This window comes from Colletes latitarsis, chromosome 8 (assembly GCF_051014445.1).
Source record: "Colletes latitarsis isolate SP2378_abdomen chromosome 8, iyColLati1, whole genome shotgun sequence".
Classification (NCBI taxonomy): Eukaryota; Metazoa; Arthropoda; class Insecta; order Hymenoptera; family Colletidae; genus Colletes; species Colletes latitarsis.
In genome coordinates, this window is record NC_135141.1 from 15,558,448 (window position 1) to 15,583,585 (window position 25,138).

The window sequence follows — 25,138 nt, forward strand, 5'->3', positions numbered from 1 at the left end:
GAAAATTGGGATAAAATTTAGTCGTACGAAACTTTTCGAAAAAATCGACTTTGAAAATTAATCGAGTACCCGTGCAATATGACTTGAGTATCAGCGTAAGTAGAAGTAGTGAATAATGGACAGACGCGCCAAGCAAATCGTATTCAGTCGTACACAGAACGAATTTTCAAATTCAGTAATCTCGAAAACTAATTACACTGTTCTACAAATAAAATTTTTTTTTCTGTTTTTCAATATCCACTAGGTAATTCTTATAGAGCTTAGTTCCCTAAACACAAATCTGGAAACGGAATTGCTGTATCACCCTCAGTTTTCGAAAAACACGAGTTTTTGTAAAAACGTCCAATTTTGGGCAAAAACGAGGTTTTACGCGAAAATTAAAAACATCAGAAATTTCCACTTTGTCTTAAAAGATAGAGGAGAGATTCCTGAATATGCTAACATCAATAGTTATAATATTTTGTGCTTTTGAATCGTTGTAAATGATCGCCAAAATTTAAAAATGTGTCAAAGTACATACTTTATACACAATACTTTTACATATTTACGAAAAGTTCTTTATCTGACACGAAAACTATACACAGGATCTGATTCTGCAAACATTTCTGAGGAAGAAACTGTCCAACAGAGGTGTAGAAGCCGTCCTGAATTGTCACAAGTCGAGAAAATGTTCGTCGGCAACGCGTGCACGGCGTTTTGCCGCCACACGGCCATCGCTAGCCTACCAGCGCCGTAGCTACGCATAATCGATGCAACACTGATAATATATTAGGTTCCCAATCCCTGTATATGTTTATCATGTTTAATTTTTTAATCAGTTTGTGGATTTGTAAAAAATATTTTCCGATCATTTCCATTTCTAAACAATTTCGATGTTCATTGTATGTATATGATCTTTCTTAGAAAAGCGTACATGTTCGAGTGATTCCATTAATGGATTTACATGAATTTTGAAAATATAATTCAGTGATTAGTATCATACAGTGTACAACAATATTAAGCAATAAGAGTTACAAAAATAAAATGAAATATATTATGTACAGAGTGCATACCCTATTGTACCATTACACCAGTTTCGCTTGTAGGTAGCTACGGCACTGCCGCGCTGAGATAGGCAAGCGATGGTCGCGTGGCGGTAAAACATCGTGCACGCGTTGCCGATGAACATTTTTTCGACCTGTGACAATTGAAAACGGCTTCTACACTTCTGTTGGACAGTTTCTTCTTCAGAAATGTCTGCTGAATCAAATCCTGTGTATAGTTTTCATGTCAGGTAAAGAACTTTTCGTAAATATGCAAAAGTATTGTGCATAAAGTGCGTACTTGGACACTTTTTCAAACTTTGGCGATCATTTACAACCGTTCAAAAGCACAAAATATTATAACTATTGATGTTAGCACATTCAGGAATCTCTCCTCTATCTTTTAAGACTAAGTGGAACTTTCTGATGTTTTTAATTTTCACGTAATACCTCGTTTTTGCTAAAAATTGAGCGTTTTTACATAAACTCGTGTTTTTCGAAAACTGAGGGTGATACAGCAATTCCATTTTCAGATTCGTGTTTAGGAAACAGGGCTCTACAAGAATCACCTAGTGGTTATAAGAAAACAAAATTCGTGTTAAACAGTGTTATTAGGCGAAAAAATATTTATTCTGCACTTTCGATGTATCTTTTTACGTAGAATCACTCTCGTGTCGTGAATGGTGGAATAACCTCCATACAGGGTAAAAAATAACTCCTTTTCTAAACATAAGTGATGGTCTTGCTTTTTGATGACTGCTTATAATTTATAGTCTGGTTATGCAGTAAAAATTTATTATAAAGTATCAAAGTAGATATCAAATATATACATATCAAAAGCTAGAGTAGCGAAGACATTCTCAGCGTTCTACAAATTATTAAAATAAACATGTACATTCAAACAGAATTAAGCAAATTGTGATTAGTCAAGTGCATGCATATTTAACGAATATTGTTCCGACGATTTAATTTTATATGAAAAATCACTTTCTTTCTAGTTGTGTTATAAAAATATATGTACCTACAGAATCTTTTAATTAGTCTGAAAATAAACCAGTACTCTCTAATTTGCTACAAATTTATACTCATTGAAGTGAAACGAAATATTTGACTCCCAGAACGTTCGCTTGCAACTTTTTCATCCGATATTCTCACAGAATCGACGACTTCTAATCATTACATTCGTTTTTCTATTCAATCGCCGATTCGATCGCGTTCGGAAACAGTGCAAATGGAAGCGATAGATTTGTTACTTTTTTTTTTGCGAAGCGAGCGTCGCTAATTCGTCGCGAATTTTTGCGGGGGTTTCATTGCGTCGGTAGTTGGAAATCAATTATCGCTGTTGAAACGGATCGCTACACCGGTGATTATCTGAAAAATTCAGCAAAGATACCGATCGAAGCAAGTTCCACAACCGTTGAAAGTAACAGAGAGAGAGAAAAGAAGTGTGTTGAACGGTCCGATAAATAACGCTACGTAAATGTGCAGAGCCGTGAGCATAATTCCTGGCTTAGTCAGCCACATTCGCCACGGACAAACGATCGATTTACCTTTTTTACTGTGAGCATGACTTTTTCCTGCCTAAGCCTCTAAAATGATATTTTTCTTTCTCTAGAATTAATCATACGAAATAAATCAATTTTACATTGTGATTAGAGCTGGAACGTCAACAGTACCTGAGATTAATAAAATTATATTTTTATCCTTCCAAAATTCGTACAAAATAGATTAATGACGTTTGATTCGATGTCTATATTCGATAGAGTTATTTAAATAATAATTTGAGCCGTTTATTTTGAGAGTGGTGTAAGTCCATTTATGTTCGAATTGAGATATCGAAGGGTTTGCGTTGAATTAAATTTAAAAATATGGATAACGGATAATATAGTAGAATGATGTTCTTCGGTTTCTAAGTCAAATTTATCTTTCCAATCAGCATAATTAATATTATTAAAGAAATAATATGTTTTTGATGGCTATGATTGGACTTGCGCCACTTTCAAAATCAATGAAATGACGTTTTCAATTCTTACGAAAGCACAAGTCTATAGGAAAACTAAATTTCCCTTGAAATAAAACTATACAGGGTGTTCAGCGACCCCTGGGAAAAATTTTAATGGGGGATTCTAGAAAAAGTTATTAACAATTAAATTAAAAAATTTCATATCGTTTTGGAAAAATTCTTTTCTGTTGCAGGGGTCAATTGCAAGAATTTTTGGTAAACAGACATATCCCCGAAATCCTACTCAGTTTCGAGAAAAAAATTCCTTACCGAAAATATAATTTCTGGTCAGAAATGTCTGCCCAAATTTTCATGCGAATCTTTAAAACAGCATAACTTTTGAACGGATTGGACGATTTCAATGTTCAAAAAGCCAAACGCCGCGTATTTTAATGTAGAATATGTAGCAATTATAAAAATATTCGAAAAGTTGTTCCATGACCTCGCAAAATGAGAAAAACCCTATAAAAATGGTCCAATTTTCAAACAGCCATAACTCCTACAGTTGTGAATATATTTCAATGAAACTTTTTTCTGAAGTAGAGCTCGTGGGTACCTATAGAAAAGTATTAGACAACTTTTCTGTAGGACGTCAAACGAAATTATTAAAAATCAAAAACGAATGTTTAAGGAAAATCGACAGGGGGTAGGTGCCTAAATTTTTCGGCGAAATTGAAAAATTTCAAATTGTTGTGGAAAAATTATTTTCGGTTGCCAGAGTCAATTATAATCATTTTCGGTGAATAGATATACTCCCGAAATCCTAATCATTTTTGAGAAAAAAATTCAGTATTGGCGGAGCTTTAAACATTAATAACTTCTTAACGAAGCCACCATCAACAAATTGGTATTCTTAATTTTCGTCTTATTTTGGCCTCTAGAATCTTCCATTAAAATTTTTCCCAGGGGTGGCCGAACACCCTGTATGCGATCTGGTAGTTCCTACAGCACGAAATACGAAAAAAATTGCAAATATAAAATCTTTCTTTATTGTGAAAAAATCAAAATTCCAATTTATCCGTATTTTGTACATGGATGTGTAGTTTCTCTGTACAAATGGAGAAAAAAAAATCATTAATATCCAACGAGAAAAATAAAAAAATGTGCTATTTTTTAACATATTGTTTAAACAAATAAAAGTTTTGCAAATCTCTTTACACCATCAAATTCGCCGTTTAAAAACATAAATTTCATCCATTTGAAGTACACCCCTATCTCTAATAGTTTCCGAGATATTCAACAAAAAAGTATGTTTTGAACCCCCAACTTTGAGGGCTGATTTCAACCCCTTAAAGTGAATATTAGCAGCTACAAAAAATACGTGTCTAATATATTTATGAGAACTACATAATTGCGAAGTTTCATCAAAATTGGAGAGTTACACCTCAGGATGGTCCCTTGTAAGTATGGAGTCGATATACTTGAACAAATGGCGCGAAAATACAAAAGCAGGCTCTCGCAGATGGCCCCTTCACGTATTCTACAATTTTAATTTAGCAGCAATCAATGCTTGGGTTTTACATAAAGACGTCACTCAAGTAAAAATCCCAAGAAATGATTTTATTTTACAATTGGCTGAAGTATACAGAATATTGAAAAACGGTTGAATTGTCAAGCTCAAGTATCATGCAGGAGAAATAGAAGTTAAGGGTGTTTGTGTTAAATGTAATAAAAAAAATCTGCGGAAAATGTATTTTAAAAACAGAATATATATGCAAAAAGTGTTTTGAATAAAGATTGTTTATAATAGAATTTTATTGCTTTAAAAAAGCTTCATTTTTTATGTTTGAGTCAAATTTACTCATTTCAAGCAAAGTAGGTATATAACCAACATCCGGCAATCTAGTGTTAAATATATTAGTAACAAGTTGCTTCAGAATGAAAAGATCATGTAAAAATGTAACTATTAAGGTAGCTAACTCGATTTTTTTTGAAAATGGACTTTTCCAAACCACTTTCAAAATAAACTTTCTCATCACTTCATTAACGAGCAAATTTTCATGTTAGAAAATCTTAATGATTTCAACACATTGCCTCAGAATGAAAAGATCATGTAAAAATGTAACTATTAAGGTAGCTAACTCGATTTTTTTTAAAAATGGTCTTTTTCAAACCACTTTAAAAATAAACAGCTCATTTAATACTTCAATATTCAGAAATTAACGTTCTCGATAACGCCGTTAAATTTGTCTAAGAAGAAAGAATTCTTTCAACTTCGTTATGATCGTAGATTTCGAGCTACGTTGAATGACATTTTTCCAAATCGTTGGATTGACCTATTGAATTGCCACCAAGACTTCTTCCAACGTCTTCGATTTCTTCAACGGACTCATTGTATAACGTGTCGAGATCCATTTTAGAAATAATATGTTTTGTTCTCTGAGGAGGTGAATTTTAATAACAGAGGAGAACTGAATCAGCATAACTGGCATTATTGGTCCGATGGTAATCCAGGCTGAAAAAAAGCTTAAATTTTTCTAAGAAGAAAGAATTCTTTCAACTTCGTTATGATCGTAGATTTCGAGCTACGTTGAATGACATTTTTCCAAATCGTTGGATTGACCTATTGAATTGCCACCAAGACTTCTTCCAACGTCTTCGATTTCTTCAACGGACTCATTGTATAACGTGTCGAGATCCATTTTAAAAATAATATGTTTTGTTCTCTGAGGAGGTGAATTTTAATAACAGAGGAGAACTGAATCAGCATAACTGGCATTATTGGTTCGATGGTAATCCAGACTGAAAAAAAGCTTAAATTTTTCTAAGAAGAAAGAATTCTTCCAACTTCGTTATGATCGTAGATTTCGAGCTACGTTGAATGACATTTTTCCAAATCGTTGGATTGACCTACTGAATTTCCACCAAGACTTCTTCCAACGTCTTCGATTTCTTCAACGGACTCATTGTATAACGTGTCGAGATCCATTTTAAAAATAATATGTTTTGTTCTCTGAGGAGGTGAATTTTAATAACAGAGGAGAACTGAATCAGCATAACTGGCATTATTGGTTCGATGGTAATCCAGACTGAAAAAAAGCTTAAATTTTTCTAAGAAGAAAGAATTCTTCCAACTTCGTTATGATCGTAGATTTCGAGCTACGTTGAATGACATTTTTCCAAATCGTTGGATTGACCTATTGAATTGCCACCAAGACTTCTTCCAACGTCTTCGATTTCTTCAACGGACTCATTGTATAACGTGTCGAGATCCATTTTAAAAATAATGTTTTGTTTTCTGACGAGGTGAATTTTAATAACAGAGGAGAACTGAATCAGCATAACTGGCATTATTGGTTCGATGGTAATCGAGACTGAAAAAAAGCTTAAATTTTTCTAAGAAAGAATTCTTCCAACTTCGTCAAAATATAGGCGGTTTCTTGATAGTCCCAGGTGGCGTGTTAATTGTTGTCAGAACGATACGTTTGTTGCGCAAAGACAGTGGACAGTGACAAACAGATGCAATTTAGATTTAAGATCTAGCTACCGTTTCCCTTAAGCCCGAGACAATGGATAAGTAACGTCGGCAATGGTCCAAGATAACGGCAAGACCGCCGATTTTGTCTTAGGATTAACCGAAAACGTCGCCTCTCGAGATTAGAAGTGTTAATTGGCCTCTTACTACGGGAAGATTAGCTCTCTAAGCCGAGATTCAGCCTCGAGAGATCTTCTGCACCTAACGAATTGTGCTCTAACAATCCCTTCGATGCTGCAGAATGTCTTGCAATTTTTACACCACCTCGACAGAGTTTTCAGTCATTTTTAACAATCTTCTCTCGACAAAAAACAAAATCCTAAAGATTAGCTTTATTTTAAGCACTGAGACGAGAATCTCTCTTTAAGGTGAAGCCTAACATTTAGGTCAGTTCGATCAATGTCACAATACTATAATTGCATCCATTTTTGACAACTTTTCTAACATTTCTCGACAAAGTGATAGATATATTTTATTCCTTGTATGTTGCTGTAAATGGTCCTGTAAAAATTTTTCATTTTCAGGCGGGGTCAAAAATGACCAGTTTTTCTTTTTTAATAATTTCGCTTGACGTCCTACAGAAAAGTTGTTTAACACTTTGTTGTAGGTACCTATGGGCTCTACTTCAGAAAAAAGTTTCATTGAAATATATTCACAACTGTAGGAGTTATGGCTGTTTGATAATTGGACCATTTTTATGGGGGTTTTCTCATTTTGCGGGGTCAAGGAACAACTTTTCGAATATTTTTACAATTGCTACATATTCTTCATCTAAATACGCGTCGTTTGCGTTTTTGAAAATTAAAATCGTCCAATCCGTTCAGGAGTTTTGACGTTTTAAAGATTCGCATGAAATTTCAGGGAAGCATTTCTGGCCAGAAATTGTATTTTCGGTAAGGAATTTTTTTCTCGAAACTGAGTAGGATTTCGGGGGTATGTCTGTTGACCAAAAATACTTGCAAAATGACCCCTGTAACTAAAAATAATTTTTTCAAGACGATTTGAAAAATTTTTTTTCTGCCAAAATATTTCAACATCTACCCGATTGTTTTTCTAGGAAATGAGTAGGATTTCGGGGATATGACTCTTTACCAAAAATGATTGTAATTGACCCCTACAGGCAAAAATATATTTTTTAGAACGATTTGAAATTTTTGTTTTCGTTGAAAAATTTAGGCACCTACCCCCCGTCGAATTTTCTTAAAAATTCGTCTTTGATTTTTAGTAATTTCATTTGACGCCCTACAGAAAAATTGTTTAATACTTTTTTGTAGGTACCCATGAGCTCTACTTCTGAAAAAAGTTTCATTGAAATATATTCACAATTGTAGGAGTTATGGCTGTTTGAAAATTGAACCATTTTTATAGGGGTTTTCTCATTTTGCGTGGTCAAGGACCAACTTTTTGAATATTTTTATAATTGCTACATATTCTACATTAAAATGCGCGGCGTTTGGCTTTTTGAACATTAAAATCGTCCAATCCGTTCAGGAGTTATGATACTTTAAAGATTCACCTGAAATTTCGGGGAACCATTAGGCCTCAGACCTCCGATTATATTTTCGGTAAGGAATTTTTTTCTCGAAATTGGGTAAGATTTCGGAAGTATGTCTATTCACAAAAAATGATTGTAATTGCCCCCCGCAACCGAAAATAATTTTTCTAGAACGATTTGAAAAATTTTTATTTAGTCGAAAAATTTAGGCACCTACTACTTACTACTCCTTGGCCATTATTCGTGAAAATGCGTTTTTGATTTTTAGTAATTTTGTTTGACGCCCTACAGAAAAATTGTTTAATACTTTTTTGTAGGTACTCATGAGCTCTACTTCAGAAAAAAGTTTCATTGAAATATATTCGCTATTGTAGGAGTTATGGCTGTTTGATAATTGGACCATTTTTATGGGGGTTTTTCTCATTTTGCGGGGTCAAGGAACAACTTTTCGAATATTTTTGCTATTTGTACATTTTCTCCACCAAAATACGCGTAGTTTGCTTTTTTAAACATTGAAATCGTCCAATCCGTTCAGAAGTTATAACGTTTTAATGATTCGCATGAAAATTCGAGCAGACATTTCTGGCCAGAAATTAGATTTTCGGTAAGGAATTTTTTTCTCGAAACTGAGTAGGATTTCGGGGGTATGTCTATTGACCAAAAATGCTTGCAATTGACTCCTGCAACTAAAAATAATTTTTCCAAGGCGATTCGAAATTTTTTAATTTAATTGTTAACTACTTTTTAACGGAGCCTCCATCAAGAAATTGGTATTCTTGATTTTCGTGTTATTTTGGCCTCTAGAATCTCCCATTATAATTTTTCCCAGGGGTGGTCGAACACCCTGTACACAATTTTTACTGACAGCTAAGTTTCATACGCAACCTCAAATTTTATATAATTTACCGTTATACTATTAAAGGTTTTTTGTATTGTTGTTTTGTATCAAATAAAGAAACATTGCACTATATACCTCTATACGAGTTTCAATAATTTAGTACAATTTTCATGTTTAATTGAACAAAATATCGGCGGAACCGCTAGATGTACAATTTTAAGTGACAGTCACTGTTCATTTGATAAAATATTGAGGTACCATTACCATTTAGTTCAGCAGTGTAAATGTCATTTAATTTTTCTGTAATCTTGTTCCAAATAAAACTGTCCCATTTATGGCAGTGCTGCACGGTCCTGTTGGTGCGACTGGTGCCACGCCCTGCATAATGATGCCGAATAAAAAATTTTAATAAATCCGAGTCCAAGTCTAGCACGAAGACGAGAGTCCGTGGAGCTCGGAAGCAATCTCCGGTGCGATCGATCGATCGGCTTGCACGGCACGAATTGGTCGACGACGCCGCGCGTTCCTTTGTTGCAGGAAAGCGATCCTCCCCGAGAGGGAGAGGACGCCATATGCGATCGCCATTCGCGATTCCTCCGGCCGCATATCTGCCAGTTCGCGCGGCCCGCGAGGATCGAAGATTCGGCCAAAAATTCAGCGGACGTGGCCGGTTTTTGTCAGGTCAGAAGCTGTCGCCGTTGGTCGGCGACGTCGCCGACTGCTACGGCCGAAAGAAAAATTCTGCCCGTCCGCTCGGGACGCGAGACCGCCGGAATAATTCCGGCATTCCTGCGCATTCCTCCGTTCACAGTCGACTGATTTTATGAAAGCAGCTCCAGCTAGCCGCGCTCCAGCTAGCCGAGTCAAAACCGTTAAACCCCGAGACAAAACGAGAGAGACACGAATCTCTTCTTCCACGGACTGGTTTCGTTTTGCGCCAGCCGCGAATTCTAATTGCTGGACTGCGTAGAATCCAGTTCTCCCGGCCAGACAGGAACGCGTCACGGAGCTTCGACCAGAAAGCACATTCTAGCTGCATGCGGTGAACGCCCAACGGCGTTTGGCTAGCATACTACTGATGGACATACAGGGTGTTTGGTCACCCCTGGGACAAAATTTTAATGGGAGATTCTAGAGGCCAAAATAAGACGACAATCAAGAATATCGATTTCTTCACCGAGGCTTCGACCAGAAAGCACATTCTAGCTGCATGCGGTGAACGCCCAACGGCGTTTGGCTAGCATACTACTGATGGACATACAGGGTGTTTGGCCACCCCTGGGACAAAGTTTTAATGGGAGATTCTAGAGGCCAAAATAAAACGACAATCAAGAATATCGATTTCTTCACCGAGGCTTCGACCAGAAAGCACATTCTAGCTGCATGCGGTGAACGCCCAACGGCGTTTGGCTAGCATACTTACTGCTGATGGACATACAGGGTGTTTGGTCACCCCTGGGACAAAGTTTTAATGAGAGATTCTAGAGGCCAAAATAAGACGACAATCAAGAATATCGACTTCTTCACCGAGGCTTCGACCAGAAAGCACATTCTAGCTGCATGCGGTGAACGCCCAACGGCGTTTGGCTAGCATACTACTGATGGACATACAGGGTGTTTGGCCACCCCTGGGACAAAATTTTTATGGGAGATTCTAGAGGCCAAAATAAGACGACAATCAAGAATATCGATTTCTTCACCGAGGCTTCGACCAGAAAGCACATTCTAGCTGCATGCGGTGAACGCCCAACGGCGTTTGGCTAGCATACTACTGATGGACATACAGGGTGTTTGGTCAACCCTGGGACAAAGTTTTAATGGGAGATTCTAGAGGCTAAAATAAGACGACAATCAAGAATATCGATTTCTTCACCGAGGCTTCGATCAGAAAGCACATTCTAGCTGCATGCGGTGAACGCCCAACGGCGTTTGGCTAGCATACTTACTACTGATGGACATACAGGGTGTTTGGCCAACCCTGGGACAAAGTTTTAATGGGAGATTCTAGAGGCTAAAATAAGACGACAATCAAGAATATCGATTTCTTCACCGAGGCTTCGACCAGAAAGCACATTCTAGCTGCTTGCGGTGAACGCCCAACGGCGTTTGGCTAGCATACTACTGATGGACATACAGGGTGTTTGGCCAACCCTGGGACAAAGTTTTAATGGGAGATTCTAGAGGCCAAAATAAGACGACAATCAAGAATATCGATTTCTTCACCGAGGCTTCGACCAGAAAGCACATTCTAGCTGCATGCGGTGAACGCCCAACGGCGTTTGGCTAGCATACTACTGATGGACATACAGGGTGTTTGGTCACCCCTGGGACAAAATTTTAATGGGAGATTCTAGAGGCCAAAATAAGACGACAATCAAGAATATCAATTTCTTCACCGTGGCTTCATTAAACAGCTATTAGAAAATTTCAAATCATTCTGAAAAAATTATGTTTGGTTGTGGGGGTCAATTACAATTATTTTTGATCAATAAACATAGCGTTTTCAAAAAAAAAATTCCTTGCCGAAAATATAATTTCAGGCCAGAAAGAGGCTTCATTGAAAAGTTATTAAAAGATTTCAAATCATTCTGAAAAAATTATTTTTGGTTGCGGGGCTCAATTACAATTACTTTTGATCAATAAACATATCCCCAAATTCCTACACATTTTCGAGAAAAACATTCCTTACCGAGAATATAATTTCAGGCCAGAAAGAGGCTTCATTGAAAAGTTATTAAAAGATTCCAAATCATTCTGAAAAAATTATTTTTGGTTGCGGGGGTCAATTACAATTATTTTTGATCAATAAACATAGCGTTTTCGAAAAAAAAATTCCTTGCCGAAAATATAATTTCAGGCCAGAAAGAGGCTTTATTGAAAAGTTATTAAAAGATTTCAAATCATTCTGAAAAAATTATTTTTGGTTGTGGGGGTCAATTACAATTATTTTTGATCAATAAACATATCCCCGAATTCCTACGCGTTTTTAAAAAAAAAATTCCTTACAGAAAATATCATCTCAGGCCAGAAAGAGGCTTCATTGAAAAGTTATTAAAAGATTTCAAATAATTCTGAAACAATTATTTTTGGTTGCGGGGGTCAATTACAATTATTTTCGGTGAATACACATACCTCTGAAATCCTATCCACTTTCGAAAAAAAAATTCGAGTAGGTACTGAAATTTTCGGATGAAATTAAAAAATTTCAAATCATACTAAAAAAATTATATTTAGTTACAAAAGTCAATTACAGACATTTTTGGTGTATAGATATACCCCGAAATCCAACGCACTTTCGAGAAAAAAATTCTTTACCGAAAATCTAATGTGACGCTAGAAATGTTTCCTTGAAATTTCATGCATATCTTTAAAACGTCATAACTTCTGAAAGGATTGAAAGATTTTAATGTTTAAAAAAGCAATTAACGCGTATTTTAGTAGGGAATATGTAGAAATTCTAAAAATATCGGAAAAGTTGCTCCTTTATCCCGTAAAATGTGAAAAACCCCATAAAAGTGGTTCAATATTTAAACGGCCATAATTTCTACAATAGTCAAGGTATCTCATTGAAATTTAGTAGTGAAGTATAACTCATGGATACCTACAAAAAAGTATTAAACAATTTTTCTGTACAGCGCCAACCAAATTTATTAAAAATAAAAAATGAATTTTTAAGAAAAATCGACAAGGAGGGTAGGTGTCTAAAATTGGAAAGTTTCAATTCATTCTGGAAAAATTATTTTCGGTTGCGGGAATCAGTTGCAATCATTTTTGGTCAATAGATATACGCTCGAAATCCTAACCATTTCCAGGAAAAAAATTCCTTACCGAAAATATAATTTCAGGCCAGCAAATGCCACTCCAAAATTTCGTGCATATCTTTAAAACGTCATAACTTCTGAACTGCTTGAAGGAGCTTAATGTTTCAAAATACAAATAATGCGTATTTTAGTGAAGAATATGTAGAAATTCTAACAATACTGAAAAAGTTGTTCCTTGACCCCGCAAAATGAGAAAAACCCCCATAAAAATGGTCCAATTATCAAACAGCCATAACTCCTACAATTGTGAATATATTTCAATGAAACTTTGTTCTGAAGTAGAACTCATGGGTACCTACAAAAAAGTATTAAACAATTTTTCTGTACAGCGCCAACCAAATTTATTAAAAATAAAAAATGAATTTTTAAGAAAAATCGACAGAGGGTAGGTGCCTAAATTTTTCGGCGAAAAAAAAATTTCAAACCATTTTGGAAAAATTATTTTCGGTTGCGGGGGTTAATTACAATAATTTTTAGTGAATAGACCTACCCCTAAAATCCTACCCACTTTCTAGAAAAAAATTCACTACGGGCGGAACTTTAAACTTTAAATAACTTTTTAACGAAATCTCCATCAACAAATTAGTATTCTTGATTTTCATCTTATTTTGGCCTCTAGAATCCCCCATTAAAATTTTTCCCAGGGGTGGCCGAACACCCTGTATAAAAAACATACGTTGGAATGTGATACAAAAATGTCAGTTTTTTTTCAATTCCAAGAAATACCTAAAAAAATTTTATCTAGACTGGAGTACCTTCTTCAAACAGAGATTATCGTGTAACAGCTCTAAAAGTATCTCGTATTTATGAATTTTCTTCTTAGAAAATGTTGTTAATTTGATTTAAACTTTTTCCCTAGTTATAAAGTGACATCTTTAAGTTAGAGAAAATAATTTTTTTATGTTAATTGTTTTTATCATTTGTTAATTAATGTAGAATTTTCTTAGCTTTTTCTATTATGCAACCTCTGTTTGCATTTTTTGTATAGGGTCTGTTGCATTTATCAGATTACGAAAGAAAACAATTTTCCTAAAGTTATATAGTTTACATTGGTATCGAACCTGTTTTCAAGCCAAAAAATGGAAACTTGAAAATTTTATAGCATTTGATACTTTAAGAGTTTTGTAGCTCAATGTTGTTTTTCTTATTCTAGGAACGTATTAATCAGACAATCTTGATCTTTCAAGAGTATTGTTGTTCTTCTCAAAAAGAAAAGAATGTTTACATAAACATGTACTTCCAAATACAGATAATATACGAATACAAAAGTAACAATAAAAATCTAGTGAATTGCAAATTCTACCGAGCGGAGCTATGTTTAATATGCCTGCTCCATGTCTTACAAAAAAATTTCAACTAGGTAAGATTAGCTAGGACTTTCAGAAAACCCTGAGTCTCTGTTTCGAGTAAACAGTCACAATTTTTCATTCGTAGAAATTTCCAATTACAGATTACTAAAAAATTTACAAAACTCGTCGTTCCACCTGTCGCAGGAAAATGATTAATACGACTCCAGTGACTCCAGGCGAGATTTTTAGCTAGGTCTATCCCACGATCCTATGATTTCATTCATGAGACACGCTATTCAAGGCGCGTGAAAGACAACAAAAAAATAATTAAATCCTACCTTCAAGGTGAGAAGTGCCCCGGGAAATATACCAAGCGCCGCGAGACTTTGACTGTGATCGGTGAGCTCGTGTTCGCCCAGCATCAGGTGTTGATCGTACGGTCCTGCGCCACAGATTTGCATCGTCTGAAGACACACAACATAAGAACAGTTTATATTTTTGTGAACGATATCTGCCAGAGCAGGGTTTCCCAAACTTTCTTTCTTGTGGAACCCTTAAGAAATTTTTTACGGATCATGACGTCGATCGGGCGCTTATGCATTTCTGGCAGTCTGTCACTTTCTTACAAGGAACCTTCGCGAACGGTCCGGCTTCGATTTTTATGAAACTTCGTACACTTATAAAGCAGTTAAAAATAATCGACACGTATTTTTTTTTAGCTGCGGTAACTCGAGTTTAAGGGGTGAAACCACCCCTTGAAGTTTTGGCTCGAGACGGCTATCTCGAAAACGGAAAGACATACGAAAAAATTGTTAATGAACGAGGTTAATGGTTTCTTATGTAGAAGAACATGGTGTTAAAAAATTTAACAAAATACAATTTGTTTAGAACAAAAACAAATTGATTAACTTAATTTTTCATTTTATTGAAATTTTCATAATGACGACAAATGACCAGCATTTTATTCCAAATCCATTGGTATGTAATATTTTAAAATTGCCTCCTACAGTTTTGCAGATTTTTATGATTTACATCTTGCGCGTACATCCACTATGGTAGCAGCCGTTCTAACTTTGATTTTAATGAAGCACTGTAGGCTTGCACTAAATTATACAATAACAAGTAACAAGTAACAATAACAGTAACAAGTTTCTTAACAGCAATGAAAAAATTAATTGTTTTTATTACCCTCCTATGACATCATGGCAAAGGTGAAGCGATTTATAAATTATAAATACATACAGTGTGTATGGCAATTACTCTATGTAGTTTCGATAATAGTGGTATTGGTCGAAAAAATGTTTGAAACATAAAGATTTATTACACCATGCGCATTTAATTATTCCCACGTCACCACAAATATGGCATCTTGATTCATTTTTAACAGAATAGCAGTACTCAACAGGATTCTGGAATGCATTTGGTTTTTCATCTATACAGGGTATTCAGCCACCCCTGGAAAAAATTTTAATGGGAGATTCTGGAAGCTAAAATAAAACGGAAATCAAGAATACTAATTTGTTGATGGAGGCTTCGTTAAAAAGTTATTAGTGTTTAAAGTTTCGCTCGTACTGAATTTTTTTTTAGAAAATGGGTAGGATGTCGCGAGTAGGTCTATTCACCAAAAATTATCGTAATTGACCCCTGCAACCGAAAATAATTTTTCCAAAACGATTTGAAATTTTTTAATTTTGTCGAAAAATTTTACACATTTTCGAATCTTTTTCTCCAAAGTGGGTAGGAATTTGAGGGCATGTCTATTCACTAAAAATGCTTCTAATTGACCCTCACAACTGAAATAAATTTTTTTAGAACGATTTGAAATTTTTTTTTTCGTAGAAAAATTTAGGCACCTACCCCCTGTCGATTTTCCTTAAAAATTCCTTTTTGATTTTTAATAATTTCGCTTGACGTCCTACAGAAAAGTTGTTTAATACTTTTTTATAGGTATCTATGGGCTCTACTTCAGAAAAGAGTTTCATTGAAATATATTCACTATTATAGGAGTTATGGCCGTTTAAAAATTGGACCACTTTTATGGGGTTTTTCACATTTTACGGGATAAAGGAGCAACTTTTCCGATATTTTTAGAATTTTTACATATTGTCTACTAAAATACGCGTTGATTGCTTTTTTAAACATTAAAATCCTTCGATCCGTTCAAAAGTTATGACGTTTTAAAGATATGCATGAAATTTCAGGGAAGCATTTCTGGCCTCACATTAGATTTTCGGTAAACAATTTTTTTTCTCGAAAATGCGTAGGATTTCGGGGGTATGTCTAATGACCAAAAACGATTATAATTGATCCCTGTAACTACATATAATTTTTTTAGTATGATTTGAAATTTTTTACTTTCGTCTAAAGATTTCAGTACCTACTCGAATTTTTTTCTCGAAAGTGGGTAGCATTTCGGGGGTATGGCTATTCACGGAAAATGATTATAATTGACCCCCGCAACCGAAAATAATTTTTCCAGAACGATTTGAAACTGTTCAATTTCGACGAAAAATTTAGACACCTACCCCCTGTCGATTTTCCTTAAAAATTCCTTTTTGATTTTTAATAATTTCGCTTGACGTCCTACAAAAAAGTTGTTTAATACTTTTTTATAGGTATCTATGGGCTCTACTTCAGAAAAGAGTTTCATTGAAATATATTCACTATTATAGGAGTTATGGCTGTTTAAAAATTGGACCACTTTTATGGGGTTTTTCACATTTTACGGGATCAAGGAGCAACTTTTCCAATATTTTTAGAATTTCTACATATTCCCTACTAAAATACGCGATGATTGCTTTTTTAAACATTAAAATCCTTCAATCCGTTCAGAAGTTATGACGTTTTCAAGATATGCATGAAATTTCAGGGAAGCATTTCTGGCCTCACATTAGATTTTCGGTAAACAATTTTTTTTCTCGAAAATGCGTAGGATTTCGGGGGTATGTCTAATGACCAAAAACGATTATAATTGATCCCTGTAACTACATATAATTTTTTTAGTATGATTTGACATTTTTTAATTTCATCTAAAAATGTCAGTACCTACTCAAATTTTTATCTCGAAAGTGGGTAGCATTTCAGGGGTATGGCTATTCACAAAAAATGATTATAATTCACCCCCGCAACCAAAAATAATTTTTTCGAAATGATTTAACATTTTTTGATTTATTTTTGCTAACTTTTTTACGAAGCCTCCATCAACAAATTAGTGTTCTTGATTTCCGTCTTATTTTGGCCTCTAGAATCTCCCATTAAAATTTTTCCCAGGGGTGGCTGAATACCCTGTACAGATAAAAAACCAAATGCATTCCAGAATCCTGTTGAGTACTGCTATTCTGTTAAAAATGAATCAAGATGCCACATTTGTGGTGACGTGGCAATAATTAAATGCGGATGGTGTAAGAAATCTTTATGTTTCAAACATTTTTTCGACGAGTACCACTATTATCGAAACTACATAGAGTAATTGCCATACACACTGTATGTATTTATAATTTATAAATCGCTTCACCTTTGCCACGATGTCATAGGTGGCTAATAAAAACAATTAATCTTTCCATTGCTGTTAAGAAACTTGTTACTGTTATTGTCACTTGTTTCTTGTTACTGTATAATTTAGTGCAAGCCTACAGTGCTTCATTAAAATCAAAGTTAGAACGACTGCTACCATAGTGAATGTGCGCTCAAGATGTAAATCATAAAAATCTGCAAAACTGTAGGAGGCAATTTAAAAATATTACATACCAATGGATTTGGAATAAAATGCTCGTCATTTGTTGTCATTATGAAAATTTCAATAAAATGAAAAATTAAGTTAATAAATTTGTTTCTGTTATAAACAAATTGTATTTTGTTAAATTTTTTAACACCATGTCATTGTTCATAAGAAACCATTAACCTCGCCCATTAACAATTTTTTCGTATGTCTTTCCGTTTTCGAGATAGCCGTCTCGAGCCAAAACTTCAAGGGGTGGTTTCACCCCTTAAACTCGAGTTACCGCAGCTAAAAAAAATACGTGTCGATTATTTTTGGCTGCTTTGTAAGTGTACGAAGTTTCATAAAAATCGAAGCCGGACCGTTCGCGAACGTTCCTTGTGATCCATGAATAGAAGAAAAATGTATCTCTCGTGGTTATGGAGATCCTACTATTATGTAGCATGAGGCCAGGGCCTCTATGGTGGGAATGAGGCGGCGCGAAGACCTTCTCTCCATGCCCTTGCCACGTTTAGTTTGTAGGTGCTCAGCCAACCAGTCGTCACTGAATAGTATATTCAACAGCGTTTACATTTTATATTCTTGTTATAACTTCTTAACAAATCATTTATGGACTTTATGTTATTGTCGCGAAGCAAAATACTTAAGAATAGGTCTTTTTAGAACGAAGGGCATTTGAGCCCAATACAGGTAGCTGGATTTTTAGGACTGCGACCATCAAGTATTTTTGCGACCAGAACCGTCCATAAATCCAGAGTTCCTCGACAGCTGCACCTCACGTGTTAATTACCCCAATAAACCTTCCTGGTTAATTAAACGTACAAATTTCCCCAAAATGTTTAAACATTCAAGCTCCGCCCCAAGATTAGTTCCTGATCCACCCTCTTCGCAACCAGCCTATTAGAATTCATACATCTCACCTTTCCACAAAATACATCTAACCAATCGTAACCGTGACCAAGTCGAAAAGCGCGCAAACACAACTCCGACCAGAGAACCTTTTCGAACTCCGATTGAGACAGACCATCACTCTAGACCTCGTCAGCTTTAATTTTGTAAATAAAAAGGTTAACGTACATTAACAAGTCTTGCTGTTTCACGAAACCCTAAACACTCACACTAATTTAAGTAGGCGTGTGAGGTACGCGTTCAAGAGAGCAAATACGCATTTCAATACGCGTACAATACAGTTATATCACACTTTCCTCTTGGTTTTACTTATAGAACACACTGCTGAAGTGTGCACTGAAAAATGTGTAACACCCTCCATAAAAATCATATTTTATTTATTAAACGAACCTCGCGTCTTCGAATGGTCCTCGTCTGGAAATTTCGAGTGGAAGCAGCGAATCGAGGAGACACGAGCTAGGTTTGCGGGAGGGGCAGAAAAAGACAGAGTTGAAAAGATCCTTCTGCCGACAGTTTAACTCGGTTTACGTCGGGCAGGGTATAACCAGAGTATTCCGTGTGTGCGCGGTCCTCCCTGTCCGTGGCTCTTTTTCCCGACGGTTGCTCGCTCGTAAAACAGAAACTTGCGCGTTTACACCGGCACCGGGGAAGCTGGTCTCCTGCACGAGGAACCGGACGAAGGGCAACGCGAAACCGTTCTCGAGGCGGCTTCCACAAATTAAGCAATTACCCGGACGCATGCTCCTCGATTCCGACTTCGAGACGTGGTCCTTTTCTTCGCTTTCGTCTCTTCTCTCTCGCTCGCCGGGACCACGCTTTAGAGTTCAATGCCTGGCGAAGGAAGAACATGGAGTTCCGGAATTTTATACGTTCACGGAATTTGTTGCTTTCGGTGTGCGAGTTAGAAGCTACGGCCACACTTAAGGGGGGAACCTCATGTAAATGGCCTGTTTTTCAAGAATTTTTTGTGAAAAATCTAATGCACAGATTGATTTAAAATTTTAGATATTATTTATTAATATTATAATGTAACATGAGTATTTTTTTTAAGCCGTAATTGTTAATAAGGACGGTACAATGGCGGCTTGAAAATGGCATTTTGTAAATGCGCCGTGCAGCGTACAGGTTTCAAAAATGATCGGAAACCAAAAAATTAAGATGGATTCTTTAGTTTATGGAAGAACGCTCAGCATGACGTTTTTCTTTTGTTAAAATTTGCAAAATTGCAAAAATGGCGAAGTTATGAAGAAAAGAAGGATTTTTTTGTTATGAATAATTGTTAATATCAGTGTTTTAAATACAAAAATAAAAAATCGGAGCTCGTCATGCTGAGGCCAATTATTTATAGAATATTTGTGCCAAGTTTCATGAAGATCGAGTGATTAGTTTTTGAGCTTTGTTGCACGGCGTGCGAAATTTTGCGTTTCGAGAAAAACGCGTTTAAAGTTTGAGTAATAGAAAAATCGTGAAAAATTCGTAATTCATTTCAATTTACCGTGGTTTTTTACTAATCTACGATTCCAGGGCCATGGAACAGATCTTCCTCTTCTTCGAAAAGTTGTGATTTAGCCATTTTTTCTTTTTTTAGAGAAGCGAGAGCCTCTTTTGTGCAATGAAGACTGCGGCGCTACTGCTATTTAATACGGCGTTTATTTTCACGATCAATGAATGTTTTACTCTGCTGTCCAATTACTATACTGAGCTCTTGCATTATTTGAAGGACGAACGAAAATCCTTCGTTGAATATGCCGGCAGCCAAAAAAGCAGTTATTTCAATAATTTTTATGCGACAATTGAAATGCTTAGGAGCTAAACGCCAAATGATGGCGTTAAAGCTCTCGTTAGCATTTTGTGTATGGCCACCTAAACATCTCTCCAACAAATCATCTCGTGAGAAATCTTTGTAAATTGGACGAATATGTTTTCGCATATCTTCGTGTAATGGAGGTGGATGGTAAAATTCTTGTCCCAAGGCCTATGCAACGCACCACTTACACCACGAATCGGTACCAGGAGAACAGTCGTCGTGCTGCAGTTTTTCATTTGTTGAACACAGATGATTTTGCACTTATCGACTCATTTTCACTGTTGATTACACGGTCTCTTGTAGTTACTTCTATATTTCTTCAATGTCTGTTTCTAAGCGTTCTGAGCGTTCCGAGCTGCTTCTTTCGTAAAAGTCTTTATTCGACCGCCAGCAGAACGCTCGCTTCTCTTTCCGAAATCGACACCTCATATCTCTAAAACCTAAACATCCGTCGCCCGACTGCGGTGATCGCTTATGCAACCATAAGACCAAGTGTTCGACGAGCATTCGACTACCCGAGGCGCTGCGCCCAATACAACTATTTACTTTATTTTAAAAATAAGGTACAAGGAAATCTCTGATCAGTTTCTAACTTTTTTATCGTATTCCTGAGGAAATTTCCTATCAATTTAAGCAAAAAAAAAAAAAAAATGCTCAAAAATTTCATTTTACATGAGGTTCCTCCCTTAAATTAACTCACGTGTCATATCTGCGGTTGCAAAGAAAAACGCCATGCGTCGCATGTTTCAACTTTCGAGATATTCTTATTCGAAGTTCTCAACGTTAATTCTTTTTTTTTTTAATTAATGGTTTAACGTCGCATCGACAGCTTGGTTATTAGCGACATTGGCACAATGCACAGTATTTATAATAATTTACTGAAAAGTCCAGTTTCTCTAAGAAATGAGAGTACGTGACGCATTTTTTGACCGACGAGGATGTCTTCGAGCTCAGGTTCCAAACTATGTTGTGTTGCACATTAAATCCAAAAACTGTGCCGTGATCCCAGCAGATAGGCAATAATTATATACAGAACTTTCACTTTATTGATAATATAAAATATTAGGAGAAGTTAAACAATGTAAACATATGTAAACTCTGCTACGCAACTGAACACGTGTTTATTGATGGAACACTTTTACAAGAAGAAAAAGGAGGGCGTTGGTACATCACTTTATATGTATATTGTCATAATCTACTTTATCGACACTGACACTGACTAATTGGTGTCTTCCTTAAGTGATTGAAGATGTCGCATATTCCAACATGTTACAAACGGGTCCTGTTGTATTTGGAACAGCTTATTATGAGGTGTTCAATTGTCATTCTCTCCGAGCACTTATCACATATAGGTGCAGAGTCCCGTGACAATAAGTAAGAGTGAGTCATTCTAGAATGTCCGATTCTTATGCGTGTAATTATCACTTGTTCCCTTCTAGGTGTCATTAATTTCCTTTCTCCGGTAGATTGATCAAAAAAACTCACAGTAAATCTTTTAACATGAGAAGGAGCTTTACATATCCATTCTTCTTCCCGTTTCATTTTTAGTTTCATTTTAATTTCTTTTAGAAGGTCATTCATGGTAAAAAGATTTTGGATTCCTGCTGTTAGACTGGTGGCCGTCTCCTTAGCTGCAGCATCAACTGTGTCGTTACCTTGTATTCCAACGTGCGATAGAATCCATATGAATACTATTTCTTTATTGTGTTTGACTGCTTCGGCATTAGTTTCTATTATACAGGGTGTTCGACCACCCTTAGGAAATATTTTAATGAGGGATTCTAGAGGCCAAAATAAAACGAAAATCAAGAATACCAATTTGTTGATGAAGGCTTTCTTAAAAAGTTATTAACAATTCAATTCAAAAATTTCATATCGTTTTGGAAAAATTATTTCCGGTTGTGGGGGTCAATTACAATCATTTTTGGTGAACACACATACTTCCGAAATCCTATCCACTTTCGAGAAAAAAAATCGTGTAGGTGCTGAAATTTTTCGACGAAATAAAAAATTTCAAATCATTTTGAAAAAATTATTTTTAGCTAGGAGAGGCAATTACAATAACTTTTGGTGAACAGACATATCCCCGAAATCCTACGCAGTTTCTAGAAAAAAATTCGAGAAGATGTGAAATTTTTCGACAAAATTAAAAAATTTCAAATTCTTCTGGAAAAATTATTCTTGGTTGCGGGGGTCAATTACAATCATTTATGGTGAATAGACATACCCTCGAAATCCTACTCAGCTTCGAGAAAAAAATTAAAAACGGACGGAACTTTAAACGTTAATAACTTTTTAACGAAGCCTCAATCAAGAAATTGATATTCTTGATTTTCGTGTTATTTTGGCCTCTAGAATCCCCCATTAAAATTTTTCCCAGGGGTGGCCGAACACTCTGTATATTTAATCTAGCCGTGTAGGCAATTGCACTAGATTAGATAAATATTTCTTAACAGAACCTATCGAAGTATTCTACAATATCTTTCTTTATTCTGAAAAGGCTAATTAAAAGTACTACAATTTTAACGCAATATCAAGTGACAGTGAAAAAAACAATTTAAAATTCTTATATTAAAAAATAAAATGTATATGTAAATTCTTTTAAAGTAAATAGCAATTTTCCATTTCGATGATGCGAGCTATCCAGGAATATTTAGTTACATAATTACTTGAACATATTGGAGAATATCTATATCGTCCAATCCATTTCGTACCAAGGAAATATTTAGACTAGAAAACACATAGAAAATAGATCGATTAGAATGAATATTTTAGATGTAAACTCGCACGAGATCTCTCTATCGACGATTCTCTTAAATGAGGTTTCGTGGGCCGGAGTGCGACGCAATTTTTTGTCGAAATTTGGAACCAAGGTGGGCTAATTACCCATGGTGACGCAGCAAGAGAGTCATCCGTGAAATTGATTTTAAACTGAATTCCAGAAATTCGTTCCGACGTACCTATTTTCATGAAAAGAGTATCCGGTTCTCAAAGCTGGCGTTAAACGATCTTGGACCTTTAAATCTTGAGAATCTGCTACGAGCCAAACGTTTGCCAATTTCTTTGTCTAAGCGCGTCACAATTTCCAATTTTAAAATCCGAAGACTTCGAAGATCTTCGCCGAGGACAAAGTGACGAGACTTATGGGATAATACCGGCGTTTATCGGGCAAAGAAAATAACGAAAGGCAACGAGAGAAATGATCAGTCGTAACAAGAAACCGATGCTTCCTCGTTAAGTCTCCTGCTCGAGCACGGAAGGTGCTCAACCAGAGGGATAAATAGAGGCGAGTTGTAACAAGGTTACGAAGAAGGGCTGCACAGTTGCTTCGGTGTCGTAGAATTTTATCGTTTCCTGAACGTTAACATCGACAACTTAAATAAGATTAAAAATACACTGAGAAAGGAATTCCAAAGTTAAACAAAATTCAAGATGTGGTATTAAAGAATCTTGGATCGAAAAATTGTTCGATTCTAGTCTGAGTCAAATGCTTAACAATTACAAAGAGACCATATGTATTAACACTAGATTTACGGATGTTGATTATACACTTATTTTTACTGAAATGAGCCAATTTGACTCATACAACGAAATTCAAGTTGCAATAAAAATAGTTCCAAATCAATTTAAATGAAAGATTTATTATTAAAAATTTCATTGAAAACATTTTTTACGTATACACTGTGTTTTCAAAGTACGTTTAGCAAAAGAAATTTTGGCCAACGATGGCAACCCTACGTAATTAGATGTAAAATAAATATCCTTAGTGGACAAAATTTTTGTAGCAAAAAATTGACTTTTTAATTTAATTATATTTCACTAAAAACGCTCTGTTCACACGCGATATATAAAACGGAATGATGAAAAAGGTGGGTAAATAAGACACTTTTTGACCCCAGCTAACTAATAAATTGACGTTTACGCGTAATTGGTGTTAGAATTTTGATTCTTTATGTAAGCCAGAAATTTCATTTGCAAAGCAATTAACTGTTAAATCATTTTACGAGTCAAATTGGCTCACAACCGTAAAAATAGGTATACCACATTCGACAATACGAAATGAGGGGGTAAGTCGAGGGGAGGAATTCATATTTATGTAGAATTCATTACGGAATTAAAAACCAACATATGTTATTAAAAACTAATATTCAAGTTTTTTATATACAGGGTGTTCGGCCACCCCTGGGAAAAATTTTAATGGGGGATTCTAGAGGCCACAATAAGACGAAAATCAAGAATACTAATTCGTTGATGGAGGCTCTTAAAAAGTTATTAACAATTAAACTCAAAAATTTCAAATCGTTATAGAAAAATTATTTTCGGTTGCGGGGATCAATTACAATCATTTTTGGTCAATACACACACCCCCGAAATCCTATGTACTTCCGAGAAAAAAATTCTTTACCGAAAATATACTCTGTGACCGGAAATGTTCCTATAACTTTTTAACGAAATCTCTATTTGGGTCTCTAGAATCTACCATTAAAAATTATCCCAGGGGTGGCTGAACGTCCTGTATATAGGCTATTTATTGTTAAGCATTTGTTCACTAGTAATCGTTGCCAACAAACTTCTGACCTAATAATCTGTTTTAGTAGCAAAAGAATCGTGTCACGGAATACTTGGTCATCTGAAATAAACGAACCATCGTACCACAACGAATAATTTAAATAAACAATTGACAAAATGGCACAGCTTAAAGGAAAATACTCTGATTCGTTCCAGTAAATCTTCTTGGAAAAACAATAATTTTTAAAATACT

At 35.5% G+C, this 25,138-nt stretch overlaps 1 protein-coding gene across 3 annotated transcripts in view; it reads right to left on the reverse strand.

The window, feature by feature from the left end:
* Positions 1–25,138, reverse strand: part of LOC143344907 (ubiquitin carboxyl-terminal hydrolase 48) — a 281,101-nt gene that overhangs the window by 108,110 nt on the left and 147,853 nt on the right. For all 3 annotated transcript variants that reach the window (XM_076771516.1, XM_076771515.1, XM_076771517.1), the window contains one exon: positions 14,281–14,406. In XM_076771516.1, coding sequence (XP_076627631.1) covers positions 14,281–14,406 — 126 coding nt within the window. The remainder of the gene's footprint in view (positions 1–14,280; positions 14,407–25,138) is intronic.